Below are 16,797 nucleotides of genomic sequence, written 5' to 3' on the forward strand. Positions count from 1 at the left end.
GAAAACACAAACCAGGACACTCCTGTGGACACAGAGGATATAAGGTAGAGCCAGTCAGTAGAAGGAGGCACCAAAATATTTTTACAGCATGGAGGAATAATACTGACATAATTACAAGAGTGGCCAGCAAAGATCAAGCATCCAAATGTATGCAAATATTTTAAAGTGCAGAACCCTTTGTGGAGAGACAGAAGGGATACAGTGGAAACAAATATTGTGTGTGTGTGTGTGTATGTCTTGGTTGCAGTTAAGAAAGCTGTGGTTTTCAGAGGATTTTATTTGAATTTAAAAAATACAATTGTTCACCTTTCTTGCTTCTGAGCAATGTGCTTTCATCACTTTTATTTTGTACATAAGCTCGTTTTCTATTTCGTTTTGCAGCATATTTTTATTTTTCCCAATCATGAGGCTTGGATCTACACCCTTGCATGCTGTTTTTTTCATTATGTAAATAACAGAAGGAAGGGTGAAAAGGCTTTATGTCTGAGTCAGTCTCTTTCCATAATGGGAGAGATTAACTCTCCCTACAAGCCTTTGATCATGCCCTTAGATCGGCACAGCTACAACTACTGTTTCAAAACAAAGACTGGGATGGGTGAAGAGCCAGGTGTACTAGCTAGAGAAAGAAAGCAAGTTCCCTGGCCCCATAACACCATGCGATGCTACTTCGTGCAAACCTGCTGGATGTGTTCCTTTATAGGTTCCCATTTCTTGGTCCTTTAATAGTGAGCAACAAGAATAAGACTGTCCAAGGTGAGTCCTCTTCTGCTGGCTAGATGTACAGAAATGGAAGAGGAGCTCCTGCATGCACTGGCTATATCGCTGGTGAGGACAACAGTGACGTCTGACAGCTGCAGCGTTTGGAGGGGACAGGAGAAGAAGGCAGCACTGTGCCAAGTTTCTGCATTTTGTTGCTGCTGGAAAAAGCCGAATATGCTCTAAAATTAAAAAAAATAAAAATAAAAATAAAGTAGCAGTGGTGGTCAGCTTCTCTTTAAGCTTGACTGACTTTGAGCAGGAGCTGGGCGTGGAGGGCTGGAGGACACCCTGGTGCTTCTGGCACTTTCACAGCCCACGTGCATGGAGGGGAGCGAGGAGAAGGAGACCTTGGGAACCAAGTGGAAGAGGAAAGCAAGTAGAGGGACTGGTGATGGAGACAAAATAAGGGAGAGAGTGAAAAGAGTTGTGAGGGCAAAGCATAAAAATAGTTCGGGCAGAGGCAACAAACCAGGGGTGATTAATGGCTGTGGATAAAGGAAAGAGGAGAGGTAGATCACGGAGACTGTGACCATTTGCTTCTTCCTTCCTTCAGAAGCTGTTAAGCCCAAAGATTCAGTCTTGGCATCCTTCTCCTGTGAAATCCACCTCTAAAGTGTGTGCCTTGACTCTCTGTGCTGCCCAGCTTGCTTGCTCTCTGCTGAGATTTCCTCTATGGCTTCAGCTAGATAGCAGCAGATAGCAGTAATGTGTGTGTAGCAATCTGAAACGTGATGGCCCAGATACAGTACCACACGATGGCATTTGAGGTATTCTTTGGTGTTTTTTCTTCTTTTTTTTTTAATGTTGGTAACGTTAGAGAAATGTAAATGTTGACAAGTAATGCTCTGAGAGATGCAAAAAGTCAGGTTGCCTGGGGAACCCTTGCTTGGCCTCCTGGTGTGAAGGCATGATTGTAGAGCCTTTAATAGCATGATTACAACCTATTTTTTCCACAGGGCATAGGATGGACGAATCAGTGCATAGCATGGACGATGCTGTGGAAATGAAGCTCTTGTCTGTTCCTCATTTCTTGCAGAATTTGGAAGGTGTGTAGTGAATGAGGCAAGGGGCTGCAGAAAGAAAGAGCAGAGTCTTGGGGAAATGGAGCTGAATACCTCCTGAAGAGTTGTACCCTGTGTCCACCAGGGATGTTTTTGTACAATGACAGAAAATTCCCTGTAATCAGTCTCTTCCAGTGTTGTCACCAATCATGGCTTCTTCAGTGCCTGTCTCTAGCATGTAATTCTGGGCCTTGCTTTGCAGAAAAGTGGAGCTTTTATATCAACACCTACAGTGAGTGTTACATGCAGAGGATTCTGGGCAACCCAAAGCTCACATTCCTCAGGCTATGCTCCTAAAATCACTGCATGGTTTTTCTCATTCTGGACACAGTTCCTCTCCGCTTTATCTCCCTGCCTTGCAAAGTAGGAATAATCTTCGAGGAAAGCAGCGGAGATGATTTCAGTGATATTTATGAAGCACGTGAATACTCTGACAGCACTGTAGGAACGTCTCTGAGGAAACCGATGATTTTTGCATTCACTGTGTGGTTTGGATAATAAGGCAGAGGGGCACGTGTTGAACGAGAACGGTAGAGACATCATTAATAGCTGCCCGTTTGCTGACTGCAGCAAGCGTTCTGGGAGGGAAAACTTACGTGATCATCTAATGAAGTGCTATGTTATAATGTATGTGAGCGACTGGAGATTGCAGTGGCAACCTTATGACTGGATTTTTCCCATCTGTTTTTGAGTGTAATTAGAAATACAGGATTGAAACAAATGGTTGCAATCAGTCCTTTGAGATTGTGTTCACTGAGTTACCTGGTTGTTCTGATGAAATGACCTCCATCTTACATGTTGTTAGCATTTTTGTCCTATGTTTTTGTTGGAAAGCCATTCCCTAATCCAAATCACTCTTGTGCTAGGGTACCTTTTAGCATTCAGTTCAAATGTACTGTAGCTGTCCAGGTTCTCTGTCTTTTTTCCCTTCCCACTTGCTCCTGTTCTGCAACTGTCTTTGTATTAATTCTCTTTTCCCATACTGCGTTAGCAGGCCCTGTTCCTTCACTGTGCTAAAGTTCTCCATTTCCTCTAGTTTGATACCTTTAGTTTCTCAAAGAGTGATGAGCAGAATTGTAAAAAAAATCCCTTCCGTTTCATTGTCTGAATTGAAAATACTTCATGAACACAACAGACTGGTGCCTTGTAGTTGTTGGTGATCAAGTAGCACATGGCCAGCTGCACCCCAATTTTTGTTAAAAGCTTTTCTTCCAGCAGAAGCATTTCTCTTGATTTGCTGAGTTGTATTTCGCATTTTCAACTTGCATTTACCACATATGATCTCAGGCTCATCCAGTTCTCTCTGTTGTCCCATTTCCATGCTGTCCTGCTGGTCGTGCCTCAGTGTCACTAGCAAACTTCCCTGACACATTCCTGAGCTTTGTGCCAAACTCCCTAGTGAGGTTATTAAACCAGATTTATTTATTTTTTGAGAACAAGACAAGTCACCCTACCAGAACCTCCTGCCATCCTGCTGTGATTTCCATTCTGCCGCCTCTTACTGCCGTCTGCCCATCAGTCAGCTCTTCAGCCACCAACAATTTCTGTATGTGAGCTGATAGCCTTCAATTTTCCTTCAACATTAAGCTTTTTAAAAATATATATAATAAATAAATATATATATACAAGGCTATTAGCCCTTTGATGATGCAACTGAGCACAAAGGGAATTCACAAAGACAGAAATCCTGGAAGTTATCAATAGAGCTGTGCATCAGTAGCTCAGCGTGCCTGTGAGCAGGTTGCTTCAGCTCTGCATTTCAGCCCTGTCCGTCTCCTGCTGCAGAGCTGTTGTGCTCCGGGGCTTGACAGTGCCTCTTTTCATGTTCAAAGAGCTACTGGAAGTAATGCTCAGCAGCCAGAAAAATCCAGCAGAAGTCCATCACCGCGGGACACTTGTCACTTTGGACATCCTTTTTCGGAGGGTTGTTTCGAGCTTTGTCTGTTTTGCCAAGTGATGCAGGGATGGGTAGCTTCATCTGAAGCCTTGAGATACTTTATGATTTTGAAAGCCGTGGTTCTGAAATGCAGACTGGATCCCACGAGAATCCAGCAGCGTTGGGAGCTGGAAGCTGATGGGGTTTCCCTCCCAGTGAGACATTCACAATGTCCCGGAGAATAGCTTTAATTTCCACTGAGACATGAAGAGTTTGCTTGTTGACAGTTCTCCTACTGAGTCCCTGAATAGGAAGCCTAGAGTGTGTGTGGGCTCTGGAGTATGGGAAAACTCGTAACGGGCCTCTGAGAACATGGGTAAAAATGTTTTTTTTATTTTCCACACTCACCCTTCTGGTAAATCGGTCAGAACCAAAATGTTTAATGCAAATTCCCTCCAAACTGGTGACTTCAGTGCAAATTCAAATAGGTTTGGGGGGGAATTTTCCTGGTGTTATTCCAGTAACTGACAGAGTTTGCTGCCACGTGATTTTCTGATGGGCATCGGCTTGACTTCTCTTTTAAGATCTTAACATTGACCTGTGGCATTCAGACAGCTGAGGAACTGCCGAGGCTTGGCTGCTGCTCTCTAGACGGCCCCTTGCAGTCAGGCAGCGCAGGTCCTGCTACAAAAAGCCAGCTACCCCAAAGACAGCAGGCAGCTGAAACAAGAGCCAGGGCTGTAGCTGATGAGGTGGTGTTTTTCTTCCCACGTCACATACCTTATTTGCTGCCATCTGAATATTTTGATTACTGTAAATGATTGACTGAAAGTGATTGATTTTGGTGTGGGTTTGTTTGTTTGTTTTCAGAGCATCTGACTGCTGTGTATATAGAAATAAAGGATGGAGAAGGTCATCAGGGAGATTTAGGAATTTGGAGAGTTAGGGAGTGCCTCATCTGAAGCAAGTGACTTATGCTTGGATTTGGAGTTTTTAACAAATTAAAGGGGGGGGGGAAGATAACTGGTAGAGCCAAAAGGCTCTCAGTAAAGGCAGGTGCTATTTCCATTCTTTGGTGTAAAGTTGGAAGCTGTATAATATATATGCTTTATATACATATTATACATAGAAAACATATATATATACATATATAAATAAATAAAATAAAATCCTTGTAATGCAACTACATCTGGAATCTCTTGGGACACTTCATATCATAATACTATGTACTCGTAGAGTGTAACCCCTGACATGGTGGAGGCAAGGGTTCACTGCTGCCTGAGGAGGGGTAGATAAGGGGTACAATTCCCTCCTGTAGGATCCTGCTGAACCAGGGGACGTGTCTGCTGGTTCGAGTTATACACGGGCTATCTGTTGTGTAAGGGTAGAACAGCAGCTGGTGAAAAACAGTAACAGGAATTAGTTTGGAAGGACTGATTTATAAAAAGTGTTTAAAGGGGGCTTAAGTGCACGTGAGAAGGATATGTGATGGTAAATATAGGATATAGGGATTGTAGCAACTGCTAATGTGTGAACAAAGCAGGACTGGAGGGTAAAGTAGTATTTGTCTCCTAAAGGAAGGGTAGCTAATTAAAGTGTTGCTTCTCTTAATTTCATTTAACTAAGTTGTGGCTCAAAAAAGCACACTGACAATAAAATCCACTTCTTCCTCTTCTAAATAAGTAAATAAAAATGACTCTGAGAAATGAGGAAAACTCATGACTGATAAAACTCATGACTCTAATAAAAATGACTCTGAGAAACACCCAAAATGAGAAAGTTCTAAGAACATGGCATCAGCTGAAGCCTTCTGGTGAGATGTTTTACTTCAGAAGTCCAGAGCTGGTCATATTTAAACAGTTTGAGAGCGAACCCTTATGTCCATATGAAGCCTGTCAAATGTGTTGTTTGGGCAGTGGTTTTCATTGTTTCCCTTGAGCTGAATTAATAAGCAGTCATTCTCTGGAAAGCTTTTCAAAACTTTGTGCTTTTCCTACTGCTTTGTGTGACTTTTTCACTGCAGAAGGCTTGGCTGGGGCTCAATTATAGACTTTACAACTCTGTTTTATCTGTCTGCTGTTGTTTTTCTGAATTAGTTTGTTCCCACTTAATCCTTTCCAAAATCTTGCTACAAAAATCATTTTGACCTTGCTCTTTGAGATTAGGTACCATCATTTTTATTACTTTTTTTTTTTTCTTTAATATAGCCACGATCCGTTGCTGAGCCTGCTGAGTGCTCCTGTAGTGCAAACATTAATTTGACCAATTTCCTCTTTTGCTGCGGCTCTGCTTTTATGATTTTGTGGGCCTCACGCTGCACGGATGCTGGGGAGAAGGGATATTACTAGGTAGCAAGCAGACTAGTCGGGTAATACGCTGCTTAAGTACAATCATTAATGTAAAATACCCTTCATTCCTTTTCTCAAAAACATTCCCTGTAGTTACTTCAGATAGGCGACCAGGAGGGACCTGTGAGCAGCTAATAGAACAAGTGTTCTCATCTAAATAGTATTTCTTTGGTTTATTATTTTTATGATACTGCTTTCCAATAACAGCAAGTATGTTTTTTTGTTTTGTTTGTAAATCAGGGCTGATTTATCTCATTTTCCCCCAGTGGCTTGCTTTTATTTGCCTTTTTTTCCCCCGTCTCGCGTCTGTTAAAGGGATCACTGATGCTTGGAGTACAGCAGAGGCCAGGGCAGGGAACTGAGGACACTGGGCTAATTGCTGGCACACAGAGGAAACGGATGCAGGGTGCAAAACAGAGCCCTGCTGCCACCTCGGAACAGTCCAGAAAGCAGCAGTATAAGCCTTTGCCCTAAAAACATCCCTAGTTTGCATTCCTGGAAGGCATCGGTTTTGTGATGCTGCTTTATAGCTCCAGCTTCTTCCTCTTGCAGCAGGCTTCGTGCCCCTATGGCTGTCCCACCGATCCCACAGCTTGGGAGCAGTGGTTCAGTCAGCGTGCCCTCACACTCAGCCTCTAAGCTGGTGATATTTGGGAAGCAGGCTCTAGCCTCCTTGTTTAAATCCAGGTTTCAGAAAAAAAAACTCCTCAGATGATTCCCACACAAACTGGGTTTGACTTCCAGTCCTTTCCAGTGGCTTTTCAGATGAGTATTGCAGAAACGTGATGGAAGTCAGCAGAGCCCTGAAGCTCTTCAGGATGTTTTGCATCATGCTTGCTGGGACTAAATTCCCCACTGCCTCCTTCTTACATCAGTGTTTTGGCTTGGAGGAAGGTGTGATATCTGAGGGAACTCCTGGGCAGCTCTTGAGCCCCGAGGAGGGTGGTAGCTGCAAGAAGCCTGGAAGAAGAGGGAAACCTGGAGTGGACTTCAGGCAGGTTGTTTAGCTTCCTTAATAGCTCATGTTAGTGTAATCAGAAGTGTCCTGCTCTCCACAACATCCCTGAGAATATCTGTAGTTCACAGGCTAAACTGCTCCTTCTCTTTGTCCCCTCCGAAAGACTAATTTCAGCTTATTTTGTTTCAGAGCTGGAAAAGGAGATCGCCAGGAGACCGAAGAAAGTCTGCATTGTCAAGGTGGTGGGGACCAGGAACCTGTGGAAAAACATTGTGGTACTGTGTGTGAACTCGTAAGTGTCTGGGGGGGGTTCTGAACCGAGAGCAGCAATGGGAAGTGATGGGGGCCACCTCTTTTTCCCAATATGGGACCCTTAAAACTATAAACTTTCCAGGGTCTCTGATAAATGGAGGAAATTGTGGCTGTTTCAGGCAGTAGCACCGTGTCTTTCCAAGCATTGGGCTTTGTCCTGAAGCAATGTTTTTGTCTTAGGCTGTTTTAATAGCCAGCATTGACTCTGTTTGTGAAATATGGGGGAATTCTCCCCTTCTCCCTCACCCTTTCTAATAATGCCTGTTTGGAAATTCCCTAACCCAGCACTAGGCAGCCCACGGAGTGACTTCTGGCAATAGCATGTGGAGGCTGTTTGCCATCCAAACAGTGTGAAGCAGATATGTGTTGAAGAAAATAGCTTTCAGTGTTGTCTTTATGGGGTAGAAAAAAAAAAAAAAAAAAGACTATTTAATTTTGTTGTTCCTCTAGCCTGGAGCTGTGCTGAATTTTTGCAGTGTGGAGCACGGAGAAGGAACTTTTCACAGGGAGTGATGAGACATCGAGGGAGATAAATGTATTTAGTTTTAAAAGCAAATGTTCTGACCTGCTAGGAAAACCAAGATAATTGACTGGTTCAAGGGCAAGCAGGCAGGCGAGCAAGCACAGATGATACATTAATTTGGCCTGTTGGTCATGGCCTAAATAACTTCGGCAAGGCTGTTTTCATGTACAAAAGAGAAGATGCACTCCGGTCACTCAGTCCTCCTCTCACTTGGAGGAGGAGTCAGTTATAAGCCAGGTATCCAAAACAAATGACATTTTTGTGTAACAGCAAGTACTTGTGCTATTGCTTTTTTTTTTTTTCTTCTATTTTTTTTGTCAGGGGGAAGTGTTTGATATTGGTGGGGGTATTCTAGAACTATGGCATGGATTCACAAGATTGCCAGAGAAATTCCCCAGCACTGTGCTGCCATACATACACTCAGTGGCTGTGTATTTCCCAATTGTTTCTGTGCTTACGTTAATACCCAGCTTAAACTGCCAAGTGCTTCAAATTCCTGATGGTCAGGAGGATAGAGATGTATTGATGTAATGCACCTGCCGTGCATTTTTGGGGACCTGGGTCTACAGCTGCAGCTTTGTGAGGTACAGTTAGTTTGATGTGAGCTTGTAGCAGGTTTGTACGGTCTAAATGTTAGGCATCATGAAGAAACTTTTAAAAGAAGGGGAGGCATTGGTCTGTAGGGAGGCATAAATATGTAGATTGAATTAGGGTTTCTTGTTTTGTAATAGTACTAATCGTTGCAGCATGACATGTGTCTTCAAATACACATTTCTAAGGGGTTTTCAGTTTTAACAGGCTAATTTGGGCAGTGAGATTCAATTCTCAGTATGACCAAATGCCACGGTCAGGAGGGTCTTCCTGGAAGAGATATTAGCATTGTGCTGTGTGTTGCTGTCTGAGCTCACAAGTTGGTTATTGCCATCAGTGGATGTATTGGGAACAGCACAATGCCCTTGTTGAGAAAGAGGAGCTCCAAAATATGTTGGGAAAACCAGTCTCACACTGAGAGTCCTTATAAAACTGCTTATATACTGAGCAAAGGCTGTGCAAATGAAGTCAGTAGACTGCAAATCTCTGGTTGAATAGGGCTTTTTTAATTATTATTATTATTCATTGCTTATTTTTTACAGTAGCACCTGGAAGTCTAATTTGAGATGAGTGTCTTTTTGCACCAGGCGTTGTATTCCTGCAGCAGAAATGCTTCCCACATTTACGTGTTTCTACCTTGAACTACGTCGCAGTATGTGTCAACCTTTTCAGCAGTTTCCTCTTGCCCTTTCCTCTTTCCCTAGGCTGACTGGTTACGGCATACACCACTGTTTTGCAAAAAGCATGATGGGGCACGAGGCGAAGATGACGATCACCCACAACTTCTATGCGGACTACTATACCATGGCGGGGATCGCCTTGGCATCCTGCCTGGCCATGTGCCCAGTGGTTGGGTTTTTGGGGAGGAGAGGAGGACTCCTGCTCTTCATGATCCTGACAGCTCTGGCATCGCTTCTGCAGCTGGGCCTTCTCAACTGTAAGTTGGAGACAGGAGCTCTTCAGGACCACACAAGGCTCTTGAGTTTGAGTGCAGAGATAAAATGATCACAAAAGTCCGTGGTAGAGTAGCTGCCTGGGAACGAGATTGGTTTGTGTACCACATGATCCTGTAGAAGATGACAGCAGAAATGCCAGTCACAGCATATTTTGTCCCCCCTTTATCAGTTATAGCACATCATTAGGTGCCCCTACAGAAATCCTTTGAAATCCTTCCTTGCAGGAGGAAAGGTACAGAGGTTTATGCTCTCTCAGAGTGAATGATTCACTATCAAAAGAGAATCAAGTTTTGGATTAAAATTTGTTGCCATCCCCCCCCTTTTTTTTTTTTCTTATGGGAGGGGAGAGTAGATTTTAACATGCTTGGAGAATTCATGGAAAATGTTGTGCAGCTTCAGTTGGTTGCAGGGGTCACAAAGAAAACTGAAGACAAGGGACCAAGGAATATTATTCCTTTCCCTTTCTCAGATTTGACATCCAGTACAAGTCCACCTGCATAGTTTAAGCAGCTGAATTCATTTGAAGGGTTCCCCAAACACTTGTTGCCTTAGATTCATTAAGAAGAATCATCGTGTTCTGGATGAGTCCCAGTGGCGGAGCTTGCTGAGTGTTGGTGCTGCTTCTAGTTCTGTCATGTAAAAACAAACAAAATACTCTTCCTTCAGTGAAATACCCTCTGGGGAAAGAGCTGAGGGGTTGGGAAGGAAAAACCTTCCCATTTGAGTCTGCTTCCCAAATAGGCTCTAAAACAAGCAGAAGTTAAAGCAATGGGTATGTGTCCTCTGCTTGCTCTGAGCATCTCACTACTTAGAATAAATATGTAGGTAGCATGTATGTAAGGTCCATGTTCATGTATAGATGCGATTTCATGAAGTAACAGCTTCTCAGAGAGGTTGTTCCTGCCAAAAGCAAGAGTGTCCCACCCCCTCCTTCAGGGGTTGTGGCATTTCTCTGGCACGTGGAGCTGCTTCAGCTATTAAAACTGTTACAGAAAAGTTCCCTTTCCTTTTTTTTTTTTTTTTTAAATCATATTTCCAAGAGTTAACTTAAGCTGGAGCAAATGGGGTGTGACGGGTCGGAGAGGCGTGGAAGCAGAGGGAAGGTGAGATGTGCCTGCCACACTTGTAGCTGACTGCCAGTGGATCCCTGTCCTGTGAAACCTCACCCCAAGGAAGGGGAAGGGGATTGAGAGACGTGCTCCTGGACAAACTGGATACGAGACAAACACCAGAACACTGGTTGTTGCTGTTTTCCGTTTCTAAGTTTAGAAATGATTTCAGAGCTTTAATGAGAGAGGCCTTTTGCATTGAGGATGGAAAAAATTTTACATTCCCGCATGCTGCAGGGTAGCCCTGAGCCAGCAAATGTTGCCTATATTTACAGACCATGTTTCCTGAACGTGTTTACGAAGTTAACCTTTAGTGTATGCACTATTTGTGGAAGTGGGAGGGGGGAACAGGGAATCTCTTTCAGGACGCTGAAGAAGCTCCAGAGTTGCATGCGTTTGCTCCCAGCTTGGCACAGATGTTCACATTTCCTTTGAGCACATTTACCATGTCCAACAGTGCCAGCTGAGAGGAGAGAAGCCCCAAGTCCCCATCTCATGCCCAGCCCTTTGAAAAGCTGTGACAATTCACATAGAGGTGCACGCTGTGTGTGCATGTTGTCCCAAAACTCCAGGTTCTGGTGGTGGTGTCCATCAGGGTCACAATAACAAAGTCATCTTGGTTTTTTTGAGTACACCAGAGCCAATAAAATTCATTTTCAGTGCTTCAACAACAAAATGGTGAGGAGGAGCAGCCTGTAAGAAAAGCTACAACATTTTCCTAGATGGGTGTAGGTGGTTTTGTGAGCAAAGGTGCTCAAGCTGGAGACAGCCATGGGCCCTAGGTGTTTTCTGCTACCTTGGCACGGGGCATCTCCAAATGCCCTGTTCCTGTGGGCTGTCCCTGCTCTCCTTCCCCTATTTCTTTGTGAAAAGAGGAGGGAAAGGCAGCCTTTAGATTCAGAGCAGCTTGTCTCCTCCTACTCTAGACCATACCCCCCTTCTTCCCCAAAAGAGCTAGACAATGTTTGGAGAGAAGCAGTGACCCTGCTGAGCATGAAGTCTGTTACAGCCTCGTACGTGTTTCACTTTTGCTAATTACACCCAAATTATGCTAATGAAATCAGAATTGGAGAAGGAGGGGGGAGAGAGAGAGAGAAAAGTGCTCCAGCACAGAGCAGCGGAGGTCTCCCACCACGATGCTGATGCCGGGAGTTTTGCTCTCAGACCACAGCCTCTGTTGGCCATCCCCTTGGGGCTGCTGGACGAGGGCAGTTTCTCTTCTCCCCCTTCATTAACAACAAAGAGACCTTTGTGTTAAGCCCAGCGGTAATTCTGGGTCCCTTAAAAACGCCGTGCCTCTGCGTTTATTATCACCGTCTCATTAGCATTCAGTCCTCTGGCTGCAAACAGCACGTTGCATCGGGCCGGTCATGTCACAGCAAGGAGTGCGTGGGAGCTGGGGGAGGCATGCGGGGAGTACCTTTTCCTTTTTCCTTTGCGTAAATAACGACTGTGTGTTCTTGTTTTCTCTCCCTTTCTCTCTTATTTTTGTCTTACTCTAACTTCCGTGGTCTTGGATGCAGTGATTGGAAAATACAGTCAGCTTCCAGACTCAGGTATGGTTTGCAAACGCGGGTAGATCCGAAACCGTGGCCAAAGGCCCCAGAGTGTGGCTGCTTCCACAGAGGGATGCAGGGGGAAAGCTCACCTCAGGACCCCACTCATAAGGAGGTGTATTTGTGTATGCACGGTTTCTCAGTGTAGCATCCTCTCCACACAGCATGAACCTGGTTGTGTCAGCATGTGAGGAGAGGGTGCAGAGTCCCCAGGGGTGGTTATTAGATGTGGGGCAGTGCTTTCTCAGAAAGCCCACGTCTCAAACCGAGCTGTTGGGTGAAGGCTGCCAAGCTTGCAGCTGAGTTTGCAGACCCACCATTTGCAGGAAGTTATCAGGGAGATGGGAGCGCTTCTGTTTCTCTCCCTGCTTGTCCCGTGAGCCTCTCCAGTGCCCAAGCCACCGAGCTGTACCAGACGTTTGGCAACTCAATGAACGCCGCCTGCCTCCGCTTGTCTGTCAAATGTGGGAGGGAAGTGTCTGGTGCCTAAAAGGCTGCCCAAGGATGTGCAGTTTCTTTTTTTTTTTTTTTTCCTTGTGTTTTACCTTTTTTGTGGTGGCTGGGTATAAGTAATTCAGAGATCGCTGCTGTTTTGGGGCATGACATTATGATTTTTTTCATGTATGTTTGTGTCTTGGGTGCTTGGGAAAAAATTTTATAAATACCAGTTTTAAATTAGTGTTACAAAAGTGACTCAATTTTTCTTGTTTAGGTAGAATGAGTAACATAGACCTGTTTTCTTCTTTTCTTTCTTGGCAATTTCTCCTTGTTCTCACTTTTCATGCACATGTTTGTCTTGACAGGTATGAGTGACAGTGTCAAAGACAAATTCTCTACTGCGTTTTCCATTGTGGGTATGTTTTCTTCGCATGCCGTTGGAAGTCTCAGCGTATTCTTCTGTGCTGAAATCACACCGACAGTAATAAGGTGAGACATCAGAATCCCCCCCGTAAAGGGCAGATAATAAATTGAACTCATTTTCTTAGTATCTGGCTGTGTAACTTACATTGTGTGGGGTGGGGTGGGGGATCTCCCATAATTAGAGACCACACGGCAATTTCTGGGCCACTTCTTAACCTGGTGTCACCGCAGGCAGGCTGCATAAGTAAGTGCCTAGCTGAGGACAGAGGGGCTTTGTTTCAGACGGATCCACTTCGAAAATCACCATTATGGTGATTTTCGGCAGGCCAGTCATCGTGAATTGCATTTGTTCGCAGTGAAGTACGGCCTAAAGTACTCGTCTGAACCAGATCATGTAGTTGAACCATTTTGTTAATTTGCTTGCCCTGTTGGATTTGTACAAGCAGTACCCATGTGAGCTTACAGCTTGGCATTAGCAGATACATTAACATCAGTGTGCAGAGAAGGACGTGGCTGCAATCTGCTCCCTGCCTCCACAGGGTAAGCTAATGCAGCTACAGTGGACAGGAGGTGTTGCAACGTGCAGTCTTAAATGCTGCTGGTGTGTATAGGTGCTCTGAGGACCTGCTGTCACATCTCTTACAGCACCAGTGTGTTTTGCCTTTACTACAGACTTGTACTCTGGCTCTTTGTCATTTTTCTCTTCGCACCCAGAGGCTTGAAGTTTTTGTAAAGAGCAGCGCTTACACGCTGGGCAACAGCAGAAGCCAGGCGGATGATCTTCTCTGGAGAGCTTTCCATAAACTGTCTTGGTGTTGTCTGGTTTTTGTACCATTTTATTTATTCGCTGTTATCTTTCACAGCACAAAGGCTGTGCTTGTGTGTTCTGGATTATGCTTTCAGCAATGCCACAGTGATTCAGGAGTCCACCCTAACTCCCATTGAATTTCGTAGGAATGTAGGTCGTAGGGGTGGGAGGGAAGAGACAGCGGAGGGAAGAGGATATTTTTTGCTCCCCCCCCCTCTGCCCCCAATTACATGTTTTTTTAATAACTTTTCAAAGCTATTACAGCAGAACTGTCAGATGAGCAGCCAGCCTCCTTGATCTATGGCCTTTTCTTCAAAGCTATCTGACTTTGTGAATGTTTTACAGATAACATTATTTCTACAGGGAAGGGAAAGTGTGAGTGGTGTGGAGATTGCACAGCAGCCCAAAACACTAACAGCTATTTACTTACATGCGTGTCAGTCAGTTTGGTCTTTTTATGCCTCTTTAATTTTCTGCTTGTCTCTGGAAGGCGTAGAGATAAGGAATTGGCCGAGTCAACCAAAAGAGAATCTGCCAAGCAGGGTTAGATGTGCAGTGTGAACTTAGCAGGCTTTTTCCTTAAATCACTAATGTTGTCACAGGGAAGGGGACAAAATCCTGGCTGGGAACTGAAGTTCTGCTTCCCCCGAGTCTGCTGGGTGACACCAGGCGAGTGACAATAGCTGGATGTGCCTCAGGGTCCCCATGTATAAATAGGGATGATGACACTGCAGCGTTTTGTGGTCTGTCCTGCCACTGCAAAACCTCTTGGTAACATCTCCTCAGGGCTGTAATTAGGAGGTGGCTCTCAGGACAGTTCATAAACACGTCTCGGGCTGAGGTGTGGCTAAGCTGCCTGTGTCTCTCGTTTCAGTGGTCCGTGGCCATTCCCTCATCACCTTTTTTCCAAAATACCACCTCTGGTGCCCCTTGGTGTTTCAGACTGCTCTACTGTGCTTTTGGCTGGATCTTGAGGAGCCAAAGGGGAAAGACAGGTAGAGAGAACTGGGGCTGCCTCTGAGGTTTCCCTGACCAGGGTCTTCCAAACATCGAATTTGAGCTCCAAATGGCTCTAGTAATCCATCTCTAATAATCTTGATGAAAACAACAGTGAGGGTTGCACAGCTGCTACGCAGGAACAGGCTGAGGAGAGTGTGGTGTCCTCCCTATCCTCTGCGTGCTGGGTTACTGACAAGTGGAAAAGACATCTGGTCCACAAGTTCCTACAGGAAAAGGCAGGGAAAAAAACCTAGGGAGGATTCAGGGACTGACTTTAAGAAGTGGCTGAACTGAGAGGACAAAGCAGCTGGGCCTGAGGTCAGCATGGGCCCTGTTCTGTGCAGGAGGATGGATCAGAGAGGATGTCATTATTGAGAAAGACACTGCAGCAGTCAGCAAGAGGAAGCCCTCCCCGGCGCTCAGGGTGGCCTTTCTGAGGGCAGCATTTTGGACCTGGGCCCCATCAGGACAGAGCATCAGCTGCCGAGCTGCCCGGTTGCTGCTGCGAAGGCAGCGTGAGCTCCATCTGCTCCCTAGTGGCAGCACTGCTTCCCTCTCCTGGCTATTTCCAGCTTCTTTTATCCCCTAGTATTTGCAGTACAGTCAAATACAGGAGGCACACCACCGTGTATTTGCAGTCCTTCTGCTGCCAGTTTCTGAGGGCAGTGGCTAAAGTAACGCCTGCTCTAATTACTGACACGAGGTGGAAAAACTCTTTTTCCCCCTCCAAACGTGAAGCTGATTGCCCCGTAATAACAGAGCCACCTTTGTTGCTGCCTTTTCCCTGCTTCCTTCCAGTTTCTTCGATGTCCTTCCACAGCTGCTTTCAGAACTCACCTCGGGTCCCCCTTGGTTGTAGAGATGCAATTTAGCCACAGCAAGCACCGATGTGAATGAGCCAGTCTCCTGCGCTTCAGGGCCGAGTCCTGCTGATCGCTCGTGTGAGCATATTAATGAAGCTGCAAGGAGGCCAGTCGCACAAGGGCTGCATTCAGCTGCCTTTCCAAATTGCCATCGGAAAGCTGGCGAGGATTTAATGAGGGCGTTGGCAATGTTGGGGGGAAATCGCTGTTATCTGCGAGAGGTGCTTTACCGAGTCCAGGACAGCCCCGTGTGCTCAGGGCTTGGAAAGGCATCAGAGAAGGGAAGGCACTGCGTGTGAGGGGGGCTGCTTGTGTAACCCACTGCCAGGAAAGAGCACTGGATCCAGCCTGTGCAAGCCTTTCCATTCCTGCGATGGGGTGGGGGAAGAGGTTACTCTCACACTTGTTTTTTTTTCTTTAAGCTTTAATGTGTTTTCACGCTTTTTTTGGTGTGCTTATATGTGTGATGTCAATATACTGGCATGTTACATTTCATGAACAAGCATTTATGCCATAAAGAATATTTTTATAAAGCTCCCTGTTTACAACTTAAGCATTTTACCAGAGTTAACCTTTTTGTTGCCCCTTGATGCGGTATGCAAATACACAAGGAAAGCAAGAGCAAAGTGTGGGACTTGCCTCAGCTCCTACAGTGAGTCAAGGGGAGGTCTCAGAATTGAGTCTCAAACCCTTGACTTGTTCTCCTATTCTAACCACTAGCTACGTTATCTTTTTATTTTTTTTTAATTTTTTTTATTTTTTCTGAAAATGGTGTGTGCTGGTACAACATCAGTGGGTTGAGAGGTTCCAGCTTCAACATGTCTTACAGGGAAAATGTTTCAGCGCTCAGTGTTTGGTGTAACAGATCAAGGCAGTGGTCTGTGGAGTCGGATCTCCTGGCTCTGCTGGCAGTTGCTGCCAGGTATTTCAGAGGCAGCCAAAATTGACTCCTGCACTTACCGCTTCTTGGTGTGTCTCGTCTAAGCTGGATGCGAAGCAAAATCTGGTTTTCCCTTGCTGAATGTGATAACACGTGGAAATGGGAATATTTTAGAGGGCTGTCTATGTACTCACACCTTACAGCTTCTCTTCTCCTTACGTGGGTGCAGTTACATGGGTGTGAAGAGATGCTTGGGTGAGCACAGCTATTTTCTACACACAGGCAGTAATTATCTACAACAGCAAAGCAACAGCAAAAACTCCCTCCTGGGGCAATT

At 45.1% G+C, this 16,797-nt stretch overlaps 1 protein-coding gene across 2 annotated transcripts in view; it reads left to right on the forward strand.

Annotated features, from left to right (window-relative positions):
- SLC22A23 (solute carrier family 22 member 23) overlaps window positions 1-16,797 on the forward strand; it is a 94,815-nt gene that overhangs the window by 73,491 nt on the left and 4,527 nt on the right. The window contains exons 6-10 of one of the 2 annotated variants that reach the window (XM_038174184.2): window positions 1,716-1,805; window positions 7,192-7,294; window positions 9,133-9,365; window positions 12,017-12,049; window positions 12,853-12,976. In XM_038174184.2, the coding sequence (XP_038030112.1) occupies window positions 1,716-1,805; window positions 7,192-7,294; window positions 9,133-9,365; window positions 12,017-12,049; window positions 12,853-12,976 (583 nt within the window). The remainder of the gene's footprint in view (window positions 1-1,715; window positions 1,806-7,191; window positions 7,295-9,132; window positions 9,366-12,016; window positions 12,050-12,852; window positions 12,977-16,797) is intronic. The other variant, XM_027451709.3, reaches the window with a different exon arrangement.

This window comes from Anas platyrhynchos, chromosome 2, assembly GCF_047663525.1.
Source record: "Anas platyrhynchos isolate ZD024472 breed Pekin duck chromosome 2, IASCAAS_PekinDuck_T2T, whole genome shotgun sequence".
Classification (NCBI taxonomy): Eukaryota; Metazoa; Chordata; class Aves; order Anseriformes; family Anatidae; genus Anas; species Anas platyrhynchos.